This window comes from Neophocaena asiaeorientalis, unplaced genomic scaffold (genome assembly GCF_003031525.2).
Source record: "Neophocaena asiaeorientalis asiaeorientalis breed wild unplaced genomic scaffold, Neophocaena_asiaeorientalis_V1.1 scaffold39, whole genome shotgun sequence".
In the NCBI taxonomy this organism is placed as follows: Eukaryota; Metazoa; Chordata; class Mammalia; order Artiodactyla; family Phocoenidae; genus Neophocaena; species Neophocaena asiaeorientalis.
In genome coordinates this window covers 4720944-4737111 of record NW_020175670.1, presented here as the reverse complement: position 1 = coordinate 4737111, position 16168 = coordinate 4720944, and the positions used below count along the sequence as shown (strand labels likewise).

General features: G+C 37.6%; 1 protein-coding gene across 8 annotated transcripts in view; it reads left to right on the top strand.

Moving 5' to 3' along the window:
* The window catches only part of LIMCH1 (LIM and calponin homology domains 1), a 332153-nt gene extending 317832 nt beyond the window's left edge, over window positions 1–14321 (top strand). For 4 of the 8 annotated variants that reach the window (XM_024731734.1, XM_024731732.1, XM_024731733.1 and 1 more), the window contains 3 exons: window positions 3624–3732; window positions 6104–6206; window positions 11423–14321. In XM_024731734.1, coding sequence (XP_024587502.1) covers window positions 3624–3732; window positions 6104–6206; window positions 11423–11448 — 238 coding nt within the window. In that variant the 3' untranslated portion in view covers window positions 11449–14321. Of the gene's footprint in view, window positions 1–2172; window positions 2260–3623; window positions 3733–6103; window positions 6207–11422 lie in introns of all 8 variants that reach the window. The other 4 variants (XM_024731731.1, XM_024731729.1, XM_024731727.1 and 1 more) reach the window with 2 other exon arrangements.
* The last annotated feature ends 1847 nt before the right edge of the window (window positions 14322–16168 follow it).

The following is a 16168-nucleotide window of genomic DNA, read 5'->3' as shown; positions in this document are numbered from 1 at the left end:
AGTGTGAGATGGCTAGATGTTAGCAGCATTTTTGTGCTTTCTCTCCATTGACTGTCATTGACAAGGTAACAAATATTTATGGCAGTTTGGAACAGTCTTGCTGGCAAGTAAATATTTAGTCTGAATTTGGCAACTTAAAAGAGACAAAGTATGTTTTTAACCCACAAATCTAAACATTGGAAAGAATGTGCAGGTCAGTTGTATTAGCAATTTTTTTAAGTGAGTTAAATTGTCTCAGAGCCTATGGACAAATGTTCTTTCAAGGAAAAAATGTTTCTTCTCATCATCATTCTCTCCCCTTAACTAACTACCCCAGGCTCTATTCTAATTTTGTAACAATTGTGTTTTTTATAGTAATAATAGTTCGCATCATTTTTGAAACATGTCAATATAATAGGCACTGTGTTGAAGGGTTTACATATATCTTTCTCCTCTTCTTTTCATATATTAACTCACTGAACTCTCCCAATAACATTATTGGGTTATTGTTCCCATTTTACAGATGAGGAAACTGAGGCTCAGAGATATTAAATAACTTATCCAAAGTACTTGTCTGGATGAGTGGTAGAGGGATTCAGAGTAAACCCACAGTTCCATGATAAGATCATATTTGAGCCAGAGGTTCCTTGTAATCAGTTTTAAAAAGATAATATTCATTATACTTTAACCAGTCATTCTACCTGGAGCCAGACTACCTGGATTCAAAATATTGACTCTGACACTTGCCTGCATGGAACTTTGACCAAGATACTTAATCTTTCTCTGTTCCAGTTTCTTCGTGTATAAAATGGGAATAATAGTAGTGCCTACTTCATAGGGTTTTGTGCCTGGCAAGTAATAAGTACTATACATTGTAGACAATGGTGTTGATAATGACAGTGATGGTGATGATGATGATAACTTGTTTTATAAGTTCATCCTTTTATTTTTCTTGTTACATTTTTTCTCAATACACTTTTGAACCATTTCCCCCTTTTCTCTTATGTCTATCCAATTTCATTTCTCTATGTCTAGATGACATGGAGAATTAATAGAAGGTAAAATCACATAGAAGGAGTTGTTATTTTTATTGATCATTGTGGTGATTTTCAACCATTTTTCAAGGTGATGGTCCTTATACTTTAGGATATTCCATGAAAAGCTGATATTTTGGAGAAGACAAGCTCTGTCTGAGGAGGGAGGTTTGCGGGGGCAGGGGCTCAGGGAGTTATTCTGAAAGCAGTTACAAGACAGATGGCCTCACGCTCTGTTCATGTCTATGCTGGCATTTCTCTTTTCCTTGTTCTTTTCTGTCCCTTTCTTTACCAATGAAATTACCTTTTTTTTTTTTTTTTTTTGCGTTACGCGGGCCTCTCACTGTTGTGGCCTCTCCCGTTGCGGAGCACAGGCTCCAGACGCACAGGCTCAGTGGCCATGGCTCACGGGCCCAGCCGCTCCGCGGCATGTGGGATCCTCTTCCCGGACCCGGGCACGAGCCCTTGTCCTCTGCGTCGGCAGGCAGACTCTCAACCACTGCACCACCAGGGAAGCCCCTGAAATTAACTTTTAAAATCAAGAGCCCGGAACTGACAGCTTAATCACAGGCAGGGCTCACGTGTAACCAACAGCACCCGTAAAACCATTCTGGGGGCTTCTGGCTGGGAACCATTCTGCTTTGTAGATGCCCAATCACATAGCAGTCATTAGATGTTTTGAACATCATCCCTAATCATGTAACGAACTTATGAATAGGGGTGGAAGGCACCTCACTGAAAAATACCTCGTTTAAGCGCTGCCCTTTGTTTCTGGGCTCTCTTTAAGAACTTTTCCCTACACCCCTGTTCATCTCTCCCCTCCCACCCTGTCCATAATTTTTATATCTAACTTGGAGTGCAACTTTAACTAGCAAAGAGCCTGACTAAAATAAAGAATAGAAAACTATTCTGTCTTTCTGTTCAACAATGCCAGCCTGGTTTTGATATCAGACATCTAATGTCTGTACAGTCTGCTAGATGGAAATTTTTTTGTCCTTTGTAAAAAAAAAAAAAAAAGTGACCCCTAGGACACACTGTGGTCTTTTATTTGGTTGCCAAGGAAGTGGGGTGTTTTTTTTCCTTGTCTAAAAAGCCTTTCCTTGTGGGATTGGACTTCTCTTTACTTGACGTGATGTTTGGCTCCTTTCCCATGTTACAGGAAAAGCCCTCGCGAGAACTTCCAGGCTGGGCACTTGTCCCCCTGCTCCTCCACCCCTCCTGGCCAGTCACCAAACAGGTACAAGAGGTCAGCAAGCCTTTCTGAGGCTGCTTTGTTTTGGCTAGGGGCTGCTGAGCATAGTCGCAACCAAATTAGTGCTTGCCCGAGGATTGTGAGGGATTTGTCCATCCATGTCTCTTCCTACACACACACATAGGCGGGAGGAAAGAACACATCCCCATCTGCCTAAAGATTTTATCAGCCCACAGTCGAAAGAGCCAAGTGTGTGACGTTGGCGCAGCTATGGCCATAGGGCTTTAATTACATTGTGCAGAACTTGCAATCTAATAAGAAAATCTACCAGACAATTGCCGGGCTCCTAAGTCGGCGCCTTTCCCTCCAAGACGGCTCGGACCTTCTAGGCAGGATCCGCTGATGGCTCTTACAGTGAACCAGGCGGGCGCTGAGAAATGAAACTTCATCCTCCCTTTTACTCTACTCGAGCTCTCTAATGATTGCTTCTGGACGTTAATTAGGCCCCATGATATTCTTAAAAGCTGCCTGAGCTCCCATTCCCTGGAGAGACAAATGACCGAGTACTCCAAGGTTTTCTTTGATTTAGAAATTTCATTTAACTACTGGATAAGAGGGAAATCCTAATAAATAGAGTTTGCTAAGGGCAACTCTTCCTTTTTTCTCTTGTCTTTCTGTTTCTTCTGTCCCTCTCTTTGCTTCCAAATGATATTGCATATTTTAAAACTTCTTGTGTAATTCCAAGAGATTTCCCGACAGTCGGCATCATTGCAATCCGATCTTAGCTGAGGGAAAGCTGCCTTAGAGCACAGCCATCCTGTCTGAGCCAGGTGGAATGGAAACCCGATGTGAGTTCTTCATACCGGATCACAGAACTTGGTATCAGAGCAGGGATTTGATCCCACATCTGCCTGATACCTGTTAGGCTGTATCACAATTTCCTCTTTATTTTTAAACAAACAAACAAAAAATTTTAATAAGTAAAAAGAAATGCCCTAGTGGGCCAATGAACCAATTATAGAAAAATGTAACACAACATTAAAACCTTAATAAAGCTAAACTTGACTGTCTTTTAGGACGTAAGAAAACATATGATAAATACATTAAATCATCTCAAGGCATTTGATCACTGTGGTTGAATAGACTACAACGCAAACTTTTTATAACAACTAACACACACACCTACACGCACACACACACACACACACAGAATTCCATGCCACAGTGGGGGCCTATTGGATTTAATCTATCAATTGTCTGCATCTTATACCTAATTCCTACTCATTCACTTACAGCATAAACATTTTAAAAACTCATGTTTTATTTATTTATTTTTTTTGCGTGAGGCTGCATATTAGTGTGTTTGACCAATGATTCTAAACGGAACATTTTATTATGACATATATTTTGCAACTTAGGTCTATAAGTGGGAAGAAGCTGTGCTCTTCGTGTGGGCTTCCATTGGGTAAAGGAGCTGCAATGATCATCGAGACCCTCAATCTCTATTTTCACATCCAGTGCTTTAGGGTATGTATTCATCTCTCTTCTGCCTAAGTACAGTCTCATAATGTCTTTTGGCCTCGTTCTGTGCTGAGTGACTACCTCCTGGAAATCCTGACAGCCTTTGCTTGTGAGGGCCCCCTGACTCTAGGTTGTACAGAAGTGTGCGTGGAGTCCATCCTTCAGGATGAAACTCTCCTATCACGCGTCCCTCTGGGATGTCGGGTTAGAGGAGGCAAAACAGATTTGTGCGACGTGTCTTTATAAAACCATTTTTCGTTGCTAAAGAGCATATACTTTAGCAGGAAGCTGAGAAAGCCACCCTGGAGGGCGATGATGCTTCTGAATCTTTTAAGGCCAGATGGATTTATTTGGAATGTCACATCTTTGATGCTTCTCAAACTCTTGAGACTCAATTCAAAGATTTGGGGTCTTTGACTTAATGGAAGATTGTCAATTAAGTGGTTACAGCTAGTTGCTAACTTGTAGGTCTCCAAACAAGTATGTCTGCAGTCACAGACTGAATATCACTTCCTCTGAGAAGCTGACCTGCTTACCACACTAAGTCAAGTTGCCTTTGTTACAGGTCCTTATAGAACCTTTCGTGGTCCTTATCACTCACTATTGAATTGTTTAATTATCATCTGCTCTCTAGAAGCTCCATAAGGGCAGGCACCACGTCTGTCTGGCTCACCACTATATCCTCTGCACCCAGTGAAGATGGTGTCAATAAATATTTTTAAATGAATGAATTAATAAATAACTGAAAATGAGGAGGACTAAATTCTAGTCCCAAATCTCCTGCCAACAAGCAGGTGAGTGAATGCCTGTTTATTATATATTATATATATTATATATATATTATATTATATTATTATGCCTGATTTATTATAATATTTACAGGTCAGACTATATCAGCATTTCCTTTTTTCACCCATGGACATGTTTCAGATAATATATAATTTTGAAGCCAAACCTCTATCTCTGAAAAAGAATCATTTCTTTCTCTTTATAACCCTGACATGCTTTCTGTGTCCTTCTTGGATTTGTCCTGTTTCTCATTAGTAGCCCCCTCAGCTATAAAGTAAACTTGCATGGGTTTAAAATAACTTCCACTTTACCTATAAGCTAAGAGAAAGTGAGTGAGGTTGTCCCAAAGTTATTAATTTAATAATGTCAGTAATCACTAGAAAGCAAAACTGATGGACAAAATGCAATATGGATACTTGATTAGACTCCATTTATCAATATTCTTATTGTAAATTTGACATAGGTAATGTATATGCTAAATTGTCTGGGAATGTTTGGAGGCTACATGCTATTTTTTTTTTTTTTTTGGCCACGCTGTGTGTCATGTGGGATCTTAGTTCCCCGACCAGGGATCGAACCCCTGCCCCCTGCATTGGAAGCATGGAGTCTTAACCGCTGGACTGCCAGGGAAGTCCCTGGAGGCTTCATACTTTTAAAAAATTCATACTAATACCAAGATAATATGTTCCAACACCACAGTTTATTCTCAGAAACTTTACCAGAACTCAGAATAATCAAGGTGGCAGCGAGTCTTTGCAGATTCTCAGCAGATAAGGGACTTGTCTTCTTAGCTGTCAAGGCCTTTATTCTCTCTAGTCACTCACTTCTTGGAGCTGACCTGATGCTTTAAGGCACATCACCGCTTAAATGTATCCCCTACCCTTCTGTGTAGCTGCAGCTTGTAACATAATTTGCATGAAGCCTCCCTCTACCTGAGATGACCTTAGAGCATCAGTCTGGGGCTGGCCCTTGTTTCCTGGGCTGGGTCAAGATCCCCCTGCAGTAGGCTGGCATGTTCTCTGATTCAGCCAGTACAGTGTACCCGACAGTCTCTTTCTGCTCTCAGGCTGACTTGGTATCACTGCCTTTAACGTGGAAACATAAAGTGGAGTAGCTATTTCCCAGTCATTCTGGTCGGGTAGAACTTACCAACAACGCTAAAAAGCATTTGAAGATTATTCAGAGACAAGTTTCAATATATATTGATCATTCCTTGGCCATGTGTTTATTTAAAACCACTAGGATTTAACCTGTTTAAAACGGTTCTTCCATCTTGATTGAGAATCGGTGTGCATAGGCTTTGGGATCAACCCGATACCACTTACCAACTTCACAACCTTGGACGAGTCAGCTAACCTCTCTGAACTGGTGTCCTTCTCTGAAAAATGCCAGGAGTTAGGATAAAATGCTAAAAGTATATTGTTGCTGGAAGTCAAGTCGTGGTGCAGCATCTAATACATAGTAGATACGCAACAAATGTGGAGGTTGGAGAAGTGATTACTGTACTATTCATGTGAACAATAACTAAACATTATAAGGAAACAATTCCTTATGCACCTTATAACCTTCTGTTCTTTCTACCCAATAGTGTGGAATTTGTAAAGGACAGCTTGGAGACGCAGTGAGTGGGACGGATGTTAGGATTCGAAATGGTCTTCTAAACTGTAATGACTGCTACATGCGATCCAGAAGTAAGTCCTGAGGGGAAATACCTTGAGATGAATGAGTGCAACCATATATGCCTTTCATAGACCTAGCTTAGGGATTCAGCTACTCTCCATCAATTGATACTCCTACACTGAAGGAAAGATACATTAGCATCCAGGTAAAAGAAATGATAATGAAATAATCCCGTATTTACCACTTGTTTCTTACTGGAAGTTACTGCTATAACATGGACTAATTCTTTTTATCCAGAAGTGCATTAATACACCAGCAGGTAAAAATGTAAACCAAGTTTGAGACATTGCCTGAGCTCACCATAGAGATTTCAGTGAGATGCAGGGATGCTATAAAGTCTGAAACTATTTATTTGTTGAGGCATCTCTTTAGAAGACCAGTAGCATTTGGAGGGTGTTTCACATATGAAGAATAGCTCTCCACTGCTCATCAAACCAAGCACCAACTCCTCAATATCTACATGCCTCCATTCAGGAGTTTCATGGCATAATGTGGGCTTGTTCCCAACTAAATTGAAAATTCTTTGAGAGACAAATGGTGGGTTCTACTTCTCTGTGAATCCCTGCCCCCTCCAAAATACCTTAGTACATACTAATCAGAGAAGCCCCCTTGAGGAGCCTGCCCTCGCATCTCATGTCTGGGTCTCCTGCCACAGAAAGTTAATGTTATTTTGCGGGGACCACCAGGGGGGGCTGTTGCCCAGCTGCTGTTTATAAAATCTGAAACTAGCCAGTGGCTAGCCTCTGAATCCTTCCTCACTCTCCATCCTAAGTATAGTCCTTCTGGTGCATGACCTAGACAGCAGGTGATTCTTCTATGCAAATTCGTCAGTCAAAAACTCTTTTAAAAAAAAAAATATGAGTGAAGATCTGGTGTTTGAAATTCAAGAATTTTTTATTATTTCTCAAAGTAAGTGAAGTGGCATTTTTACAGTCTTTTCATGTGGGTTTCTAAATCTGCAAGACTGAAGATTTTAAGAGTGAAAATTGAAATTAAGTTGTTTTATTGCTATAGATTTTGTAAATTCAGAGAAATATATGCCTATTTTAACAAAATGATGGGAAATAAAAATTAAACCCAGGTGGTTTTGATCTATGATAAACATTTGACTTGAGGTCAAAACGGTTCCAACTTAGAGCTGCTGCCATCAACCTGGACTATTTTATATGTATATACAAAATATTGATATTAATTTTTATACTATGTATTATACATATAAAATATGGGATAATAGTATACCATATATATACCATAAATATATATACAGGTATATACAAATATATATATACATGTATAATATATAATAATTATATTTTACTTATCCGCCCTCCCTATCCCACCCCTCTAGATGGTCACAAAGCACTGAGCTGATCTCCCTGTGCTATGTGGCTGCTTTGCACTAGCTATCTATTTTATTTATTTAATTTATTTTTAATTTATTGGAGTATAGTTGATTTACAATGTTGTGTTAGTTTCAGGTGTACAGCAAAGTGAATCAGTTATAGATATACATGTACCAAACATTTTTGGCAAATTAAAAAAAATGATAATGTTAGGAGAAGTTGGGAGCTTCCTCTTTCTCTTTTTTTTTTTTTTACTTTTGAAGAAGAATATTCTTTGATTTTCTCTTCTTGTGCCAATGCTTTTCTCTTTATTTAATTTTGAATTTTATTTTATTTATTTTTTTATACAGAACGTTCTTATTAGTCATTAAAAAGGAAAACTAAACCCTTTTGTCTCAGGATTCAAAGTGATTTTTTTCCTATCATCTAACATAAATTGGAGTTTTCCCTGCAACCTCTATGACCTGCTGAATGTGAGTCATGGAACCAGAAGAGGGCGCTGTTAGGTTGATGGCCTCTTGAACCAGATTTGAAAAGTGCTGTAAATCTGAATTTCTTTCATAATTTGAAGTGCTTGAAGAATGCCGGCAGAGAACAAACCTGAACTCACCTCTGGATAACAGTGACCTGCTTTCATCCAGATTTTCATTTTAATTGAGAAGCTGGGTGTTTCGTTGTCATTTCTTTGGAAATTAGCTTTTCAGATCTAGGCCAGCAATTTTTCTGTGGTGTATACAAATATAAAGGCCACTAACTGCTTTTGATTCCAAATCTAAAGACAAGAACCATAGAGTTCCTGTAATTGTCCTGTAAGATGAAAAATAAGGTGATTGGAGGTAGATTAAAGATATGATTTTTTCTTTAATGTTTTTGATGTGATATTTTACTAGGATGGTTTTTAGAATACTAAGGTACTAAGAAGAAAGCAAAAAGGCTCATTATCTCTCTGTCTAGATAACCAATATCAATATTCAAAAGAATAAATAAAGTTATAAGTAGTAAAAGGTTAGAAAAATTAGATTGTTTAGAAAGATACCAAATTAAAAGTGAACCTCTTCAACCTTAACCACGTAATCACTTTCTAATAAGTTCTTGGGGAGAGGGGCAGAATGTATGTTTGTATACACGCACATGCGTGCACACACACACACACACACACACACACAGATGCATATGTGTGTGACACATCTACCTGTATTGGTTCTTATTTCACAAAGGTAATGACATAGCCACAGTGGTACTTAGTTTTTGTTGCTGTTTTTTTTCACCTAATGATATATCTTGGGAATTTTTCCACGTAGCATTTTCTTTCTCCTCATTCTTTTTAATGGCTCTTTAATAGCTGCATACAATTCCATTGTGTGGACTTAACCATAATTTAAAACTAATGCTCTATGAATGAGTGCTCCAGTTATTTCTAGTTTTTTAATATTATTTTTTAAATGCTCCAGTGAACATCCTTGTGTGTATGTCTTGATGAACATTTGAAAGCATTTTCACAGGGTAGATTCTGAGCAGTGGTACTGCTGAATAAAAAGGCATGTGCTTTTTAAATTTTCAGGCAACTTGCCTAATTATCTTCCAGAAAAGTGTATGCTCCCTGCAAAGTATATAAGAGAGCCTCTTTCTCTCTCCATGCCTATGTCAGCTCTGGATATCATCAAACTTTTAAAATTTCCACTCTGCTAAGTGGGGAGGAAAAAAAAAAAAGAAAAAAAACCTCTTTGCTTTGATCTGTAGTCTTTAACTATAAATTAGTTTAAACATCTTTTCATATGTTTGTTCACCATTTATATTTCTTTTTCTATTGACATTTATATTTCTTTATCTTTTGCCCATTGTTCTATTGGCAGATGATTTTTACGAGTTCTTTGTAAATTAAGGAAAATTTCCCTTTATTTTATATTTGCTGCTTTGGGCAGTTATCATTGGTCTTTCTACTTTGTGATTTTTTTTTTTTCATAGAAAAGATTTTCATTTTAAATAGTTAAACATATCTCTTTTTTTCCTTTTTGGATTCTGGGTTTTGTGTCCTCCTTAGAAAAACTCTCACTATTCCAAGGGTATAAATAAATTTAGCTGAGATTTCTCCTAGAATTATTTTCTGGGTTTTTTTGGCATGTAAACGTGTGATAATCAGAAATGTATTTGGGGACAAGAAATAAGATAAATACTAGCTTTATTTTTTTTTCCAATTAGCCAATTGTATGTCTATAACTTAATGAATAATCCCATTTTTTCTTGTTAATTTGAAATACCAGCTTTCTCTTAAACTAAGTTCCCATATATATTTGGGTCTTCTTCTGGATATTTTATTATGTTTTATTAACCTATTTATTCTCTAGTATCAGTTTTAATTATCATAGCTTCATATTATGTTTCAATATTGAAGCAGAGAGTGGCTACCTTCTCTCCAATTATTTTTTCCGAGTTTTCCTAACTCTCATGTTTATTTTTCCAGATAAATGTTAATATCATTTTAGGCTAAACTTTAATTAAGTCAACACATGACAGGGAGAATGACCAGTACATCTGAGAATACTGCTCATTTTTCTTGGTGTCATAAGGAAAAACTATATCTTCAGAGTGAATAGATGGAAAGGTTAATAATTGGCTAGAGAAATACACTTGAATTGGTTGAATATACCCCAAATGCATAAAAGAGTCAGAATGGGAAAAATGGCTAAAATTGTTTTTTCTTTTTTTTTTTTTCTTTTGATCTAAGTTGAGAAGAGGGGAGATGGATAGATGTGAGGGGTGGTTTACATCATAAGCATTCTAAGTGAAACAAAATAATTTCATTGTGTAGAATAATAAAACCTGAATATATAAGCCTATTTTCTTTAAGTAAGTAGCCACGTTTAAATGAAATTTTTCTCTTGGAGGGGAAAAAGAGCATAGCAGCGTATTAAAATGCAATTCCTAAAAGCAACGTAAACCGTTTTTAAGTTCATATGTAAATGGGAATAGAAGTGCAAAACAAATTACCTGTCATGGATCAAGCCATCACATGTTTAACTGGTGCCATTTGTGCTTGGGTGTTAGATGACCACATCTTTGTGTCTGTTCCATCATTCACTCTTGTGAGATGCATTTAACGCAAAATCCCTGGGGTCTTTTCCAATGTTGCGATTGCCTTATCACAACTCTAGTGCCTAAAATGAAGGAGAAACTTTGTGAAGGTTTCAGCAGGAAATATGGGACCCAAAGCATCCTTCCTAGATAGGTTTGCCAGATAAAATACAAGATGCCCAGTTAAATGTTTTTGAATTTCAGATAACAGTGAATTTTTTTTAGTATGTGTGTCCCAAACATCACCTGCTCAGGATGTAGCACAAGTATATCCCAAATATCCCATGGGATATATGCTAAAAAATGTATCTGTTGTTTATCTAAAATTCAAATTTTATTGGGTGTTCTGTATTTTATTTGCTAAATCTAACAATCCTTATATCTAGATCCTATGTCAAATTCCTCCTCTTGCAATGTATTTATTCTTAGAGAAACCACAACCTAGAGAAACTGAAAGAAGAGAGATTATTTTCTTGCTTATTTGCCCCAGAAGACAAGGTAGAAAACTTGGTGGAGATCATTTGGTTTAGGGTGAAATCCAGAGGACTTCAACCAAACTTGACAGGGCATATGAATCACCTTGTTCAGTTCTGGGATGGGGCTCGAAAGTCTGCATTTCTAACAAGCTCCAGGTGATGCCAATATGGCTGGTCCCCGGACCACACTTTGAGTAGCATAGTGGGACGAGTTTCCCCTCCCTAGAGGGAAGAGACTTCGGCAAAGGGCATTGCTAATTTTGGAAATGTTTAAACATCTGAAGCCAGAATGGTTGACTACTTTAACCAAATGTTGCTCTGTGTTCTTTGTCCCAGGCGCTGGCCAACCCACAACATTGTGACGTGGTTTTCGAGCTTCCAGATCACTCACCATTTCCTTACTGAGGGTGTCCCCTGGCAATCGTTTAACAAAACCCTAAGTGCAGGGGCTTCTCAGCATTCATCTAATTTCTGAAAGGCTATTCTAAAAGATGGTATCTGTTCTTTTGTAGCACAGTGTTTGTGTTTTTCCTGCTTTCCTTTTTTTTTTTTTTTTGGCATTAGCACAGTATATACAAAAGAATATTGAATTGTAACGATCCTGAATAGTTCCCAAAAAAGGTCTTAGCATGGTCAAACAGGCTTACAGTTTAAAATGTGTTATTCTTTTCTTTGGGAGTTAATGAGATAAATGATGCAATAAACCTGGGTTTTTTTTTAGCATTTCTAGGAATTAAAAACTTTATGTTTACAGAATTGAGCTGCAGAAAATGCAGGACATGCCAATTTGAGACATGGGGTCTTCTGAGACAGGAGCATACAATTAATGCATTTCAGAAACTAAAAATCACACCATCTAGCTCTGAGCTATAACTTGTTTTTAATGCAAAGATGCTAGTCTGATAATATATACTGTAATCCTGAAACATTTGTGTTACTTACTTTTTGAGGTGGAAGTCATACCAATAAATTATTGCCCCGTTAGTGTTAGATTCTGTGTCCTTTGGAAGTTATGCCATTGCTGTAGGCTGACCCATCAAATAGAGAGAACCCTTGCTATACGGGCTAGGCTTACACTCTGGGACATTGCCCAAGGGTAGGAAGAAACCAGAGGGACATAATTCAGTCATCATTTCCAAAGTTATTACCAAAATCTGTGAGGAAGTTTAATCTTCCAAAGAGTGGTGGGTCAATGATAGCTAGGAGGGCTTTGTTGCTTGCTTCTCTTTAGGCTCTAGATTCAAAAAGAGGCTCAGTGTGGGACATATGGAAGCTCTCACTGAGATCAGCCCATCATTAGGTGTGACCACCGCTCACCCTTGCCTGCAAGTTCTCCTTGGGGGTCTGAAGCCCAGGTGGCTAAAGTAAAGCATTAAGTCCATCTTAATAGAATCTGAATGACATATGATGTGAGAAGCCACTAGCATGTGATCAACAAGAACCTACTGTTCACATCGTGCCCTGTCCACCCTCCTGGATACCTACCTGCTCTCCTCATGCCCTACATCACCAACTCTCTTTACTACCAATACTGGACCTTGCTCATGGAGAAGTTTAGCGAGAAACTCTTGCGGAGAGCTGGTTTATTTTTTGCCCTGTGTGATGAATTTCATCTGGCCAAGAAAGGAATCAAGTTACTAAAAAGCATCACATTTTAGATCTCCAGGCTGTTTTCTTTAAGACTGGGGAAAGGGGGACTATTTATTCTGCCTTAAAATGATGGCAAATAAGTGATGACAGATGACATTTTGTGAATGTAGACTCTGGATATACTCCTAATAGGTTAACGTAGTCATAAAAGGAAATCAAGTAGATGTTTTTCTGTTATGTAAGCAATAATTTTTTTTCTGTGTCTTATTGAATATGACTAGCAATTATTTATTTACATGCTAGACGGTTCTCTGCATGCGGGTTCCATGTAAGTACAGAAATTTCCTCAGCCACTGGAGGTATTTTGACCATTTTGTCATTTGGATGAGCTGTTGTTAGATTGAAATTTACACATCATTTCATTTAAAATTGTGCCTTAGAAAATGCAAAGCTGTTGCACATAGTCAGTGATGAATTAAGGATGCAGTACATTGAAGACAGATGAAGTCCCCTCCAAGTTCTCAAGACTTCTCATGGAGGTGTCCGCTGTTTTACAGGAGGAAAAAAATTAAAAAAAAGAAAAAGAAAAATAGAAAAACTAAAAAAAAGAACGTTTTGAAAATGTACAGATTAAGTCCCATATTTTGATTAACCACCTGCATGTTTTATTAAATATTTTGATAATGTGGATGTTTACACTTTGCATGATACTAGCAGAGTACTTTACCACCAGTAATGCACAAACATGTACAATATGATTCTTCATAACCGATTTTTCTAGAATACTTTTTACATGTGGAACTCCATCTGTTCTGTAAGGGTTCTATGAATATTGCACATTCTCTTCTGGTTTCACAAACTCATTTATACATATTTCTTAGTGAGACTCATTGTACATTGTATTGAAGCTAGAATCAAGAAAAATAAAGCCCCATCTCCAACTGCAAAATGTGCTTTTCCATAATGAACAATAGTCACCAGCACAGAATAATCTCCAACATTTTCTAAATTCTAATTGCCAACTGTTTCTATTTATATTTGATTTATATTTCATTTGGAGTCTGTTACATGGCAGCTCGGGCAGACTAGATCTTGTTTTTTCCAATGCAGCATAATGAGTATGATCTATTTCTTTTCAAATAATCTTTGAGATCCCAGGAAAAAAAAAAAGTGCTCTGCTCTGTTGAGCTACAATGTAAATGTGTTTGTTTAAAAAACAGATGAGGCAAGTGAGTGATTTATTGTTCCTGAGGAAGTATATCTTTTTTTTTTCTTATACTTCAAAAGCTTGTCCCTTCTCTTTCTTAAGGAAAAAAATGGGTAACTCTTTGTTTTTCACTTGCAAACTTTCATGACATGTGTTCATTCTTTCCGTGTAGTGTTACTAATGCAATACATATTATAGTTATCTATACACAGTGTAAGACTTAACAGGCTGAAATGATCCACCTCATATGTGAGTCCGTCCAAAAGATGTTACTGTTCTGGGTGGGCCAATGTTCTATATCAGTTACACTAACCTTCATTTAAAATATTTATTCTAAAATGCCTCTGAGAAATAGTAAAAAATAAACATAAAAAAGTTGTCTAAAATGCAACAGCTTTTATAGTAAATGTACATTTATAAATAAAATACTCAAATCAACTTTGTATTTCATTGATTTTTTTTTGAGGGGTGGGGGGGCCAGTTTTCTTACTTGGGGAAGAGAGAATCAGGCTGTCTCTCTCTTGCAGCTTTTGGTCCAGAGTTACAGGGTCAGTTGATGGCAATGATGCGTATTTGCATATGTATATTGATGCATCTTGAGGTCAGCTATTTAAGGCAAATCAAACTTACCAGCTGACTGTAGGAGTCACCAAGGAATTGCCTGCCACTGAAGGATTCAAACTCCTTGAGATGAGAATCACAATAACCAGGAGAGACCACGCAAGTACCAGAGGAAATTGTCTAAAACAACCAAATGATGGTTTACTTCCAGTACTGGCTAGAGAAAACCACGTCAAACCCTTTAAAGCCGCTGTATTCTGCCGCTTTTTCCAGTGCTGACCCAATGCTCCCTCTCACTGTATACATACAGTCTGTTCACTGAGGACCTTTCTCTGCATTGTTGAATCTGGGAATATCCTTTGAAAAGGTGGCATCCTGCTGATACTGTATCAGCAAAATACACAAGTATCTTGCCTGGCACTGTGTCTCCAATTTGTAGGTGGTCGCAATAGCACTCAAATGCCTTGAAAGGTTCCATCATTTTAAGACGCAATATTCTAATGGCTACTGCAAGTTGTATTCTGCTGCTTCTTTTGCAAAGTTTGGTATGCAGTTAGTAGTTGCTGCTGTTTCCGTATAAAAGTGAATTCTTTGACTATTGTAAGAGAATTTTAGCAACTATTGGAGTAGTTTAATATATCCATTGTTATTTAAGTGAAAGTTTATTCAACTACAATGCATTTCAAAACAAAGAAAAGATTGTTATTCTAACGTGTGATCTATGAAGAATGTCTTTATTAAAAGAAGAACATTTTACCTGGGATAATGTTGAACTAGCTTTTCTTCCATTGACTTTCTTCGAGACCTAAGGACTCCTTTTTAAGGTCTGAATCTGGACCACAAAGGATCTCTCCCCATCCTTTGGCATTATCTAAGTCAGGGGTTACAAACTCAAATGACTGGAGGGACCAGCTAGGTATTGTAAATGAGAACCAGAAGAGGACAGTATTAAGAGAGTGGTATAGACTATGGCAAACTGAAAAAAGAACAGTTTTGTCTAACAAATGAACATATCTACGAAACAGAAACAGATTCACAGACGTAGAGAACAGACGTGTGGTTGCCAAGGGGGAGGAGGGGTGGGAGAGAGAAGGATTGGGAGTTCGGGATTAGCAGATGCAAACTAGTATATATAGGATGGATAAACAACAAGGTCCTACTGGATAGCACAGGGAACTATATTCAGTATCCTGTGATAAACTGTAATGGAAAAGAATATATATGTATAACTGAGTCAATTTGCTGTAGAGCAGAAATTAACACAATACTGTAAATCAACTATACTTCAATAAAATTTTAAATAATAATAATAAACATTGGCACTGGTGCACAGCAAAAAAAAAGCAGTCCTGTCTAAAGAAGGAGGCAGTTACCCAGCTCTAACCAATTGTTTTCATACGAAATCCCCAGATTTTTAAATATTGGCAATTCAAAGCATTTTCCAGCACAGTGCCAATCAAAATTGTGAGGCTCCACAAAACATACCCACAAGTCCAATTTTGTTCTCAGGCCACAACCTGTAACTAAATCTCCTTTCTATCAGCTGCTACTAAGTTGCTGTGAGTCCTTTCATTTGACAAATACGTCGAGATTTGGCATCCAAATTTTTGCTTTTGGAGTGTCTTGGGTCATTCAGAGAAAGAAGCTGATAAAGCCATTGATCAACAGGTGGTATCGCTACAATTCATGACACTTTTCAGCATTGTTTGTGTATTGTCATCAAA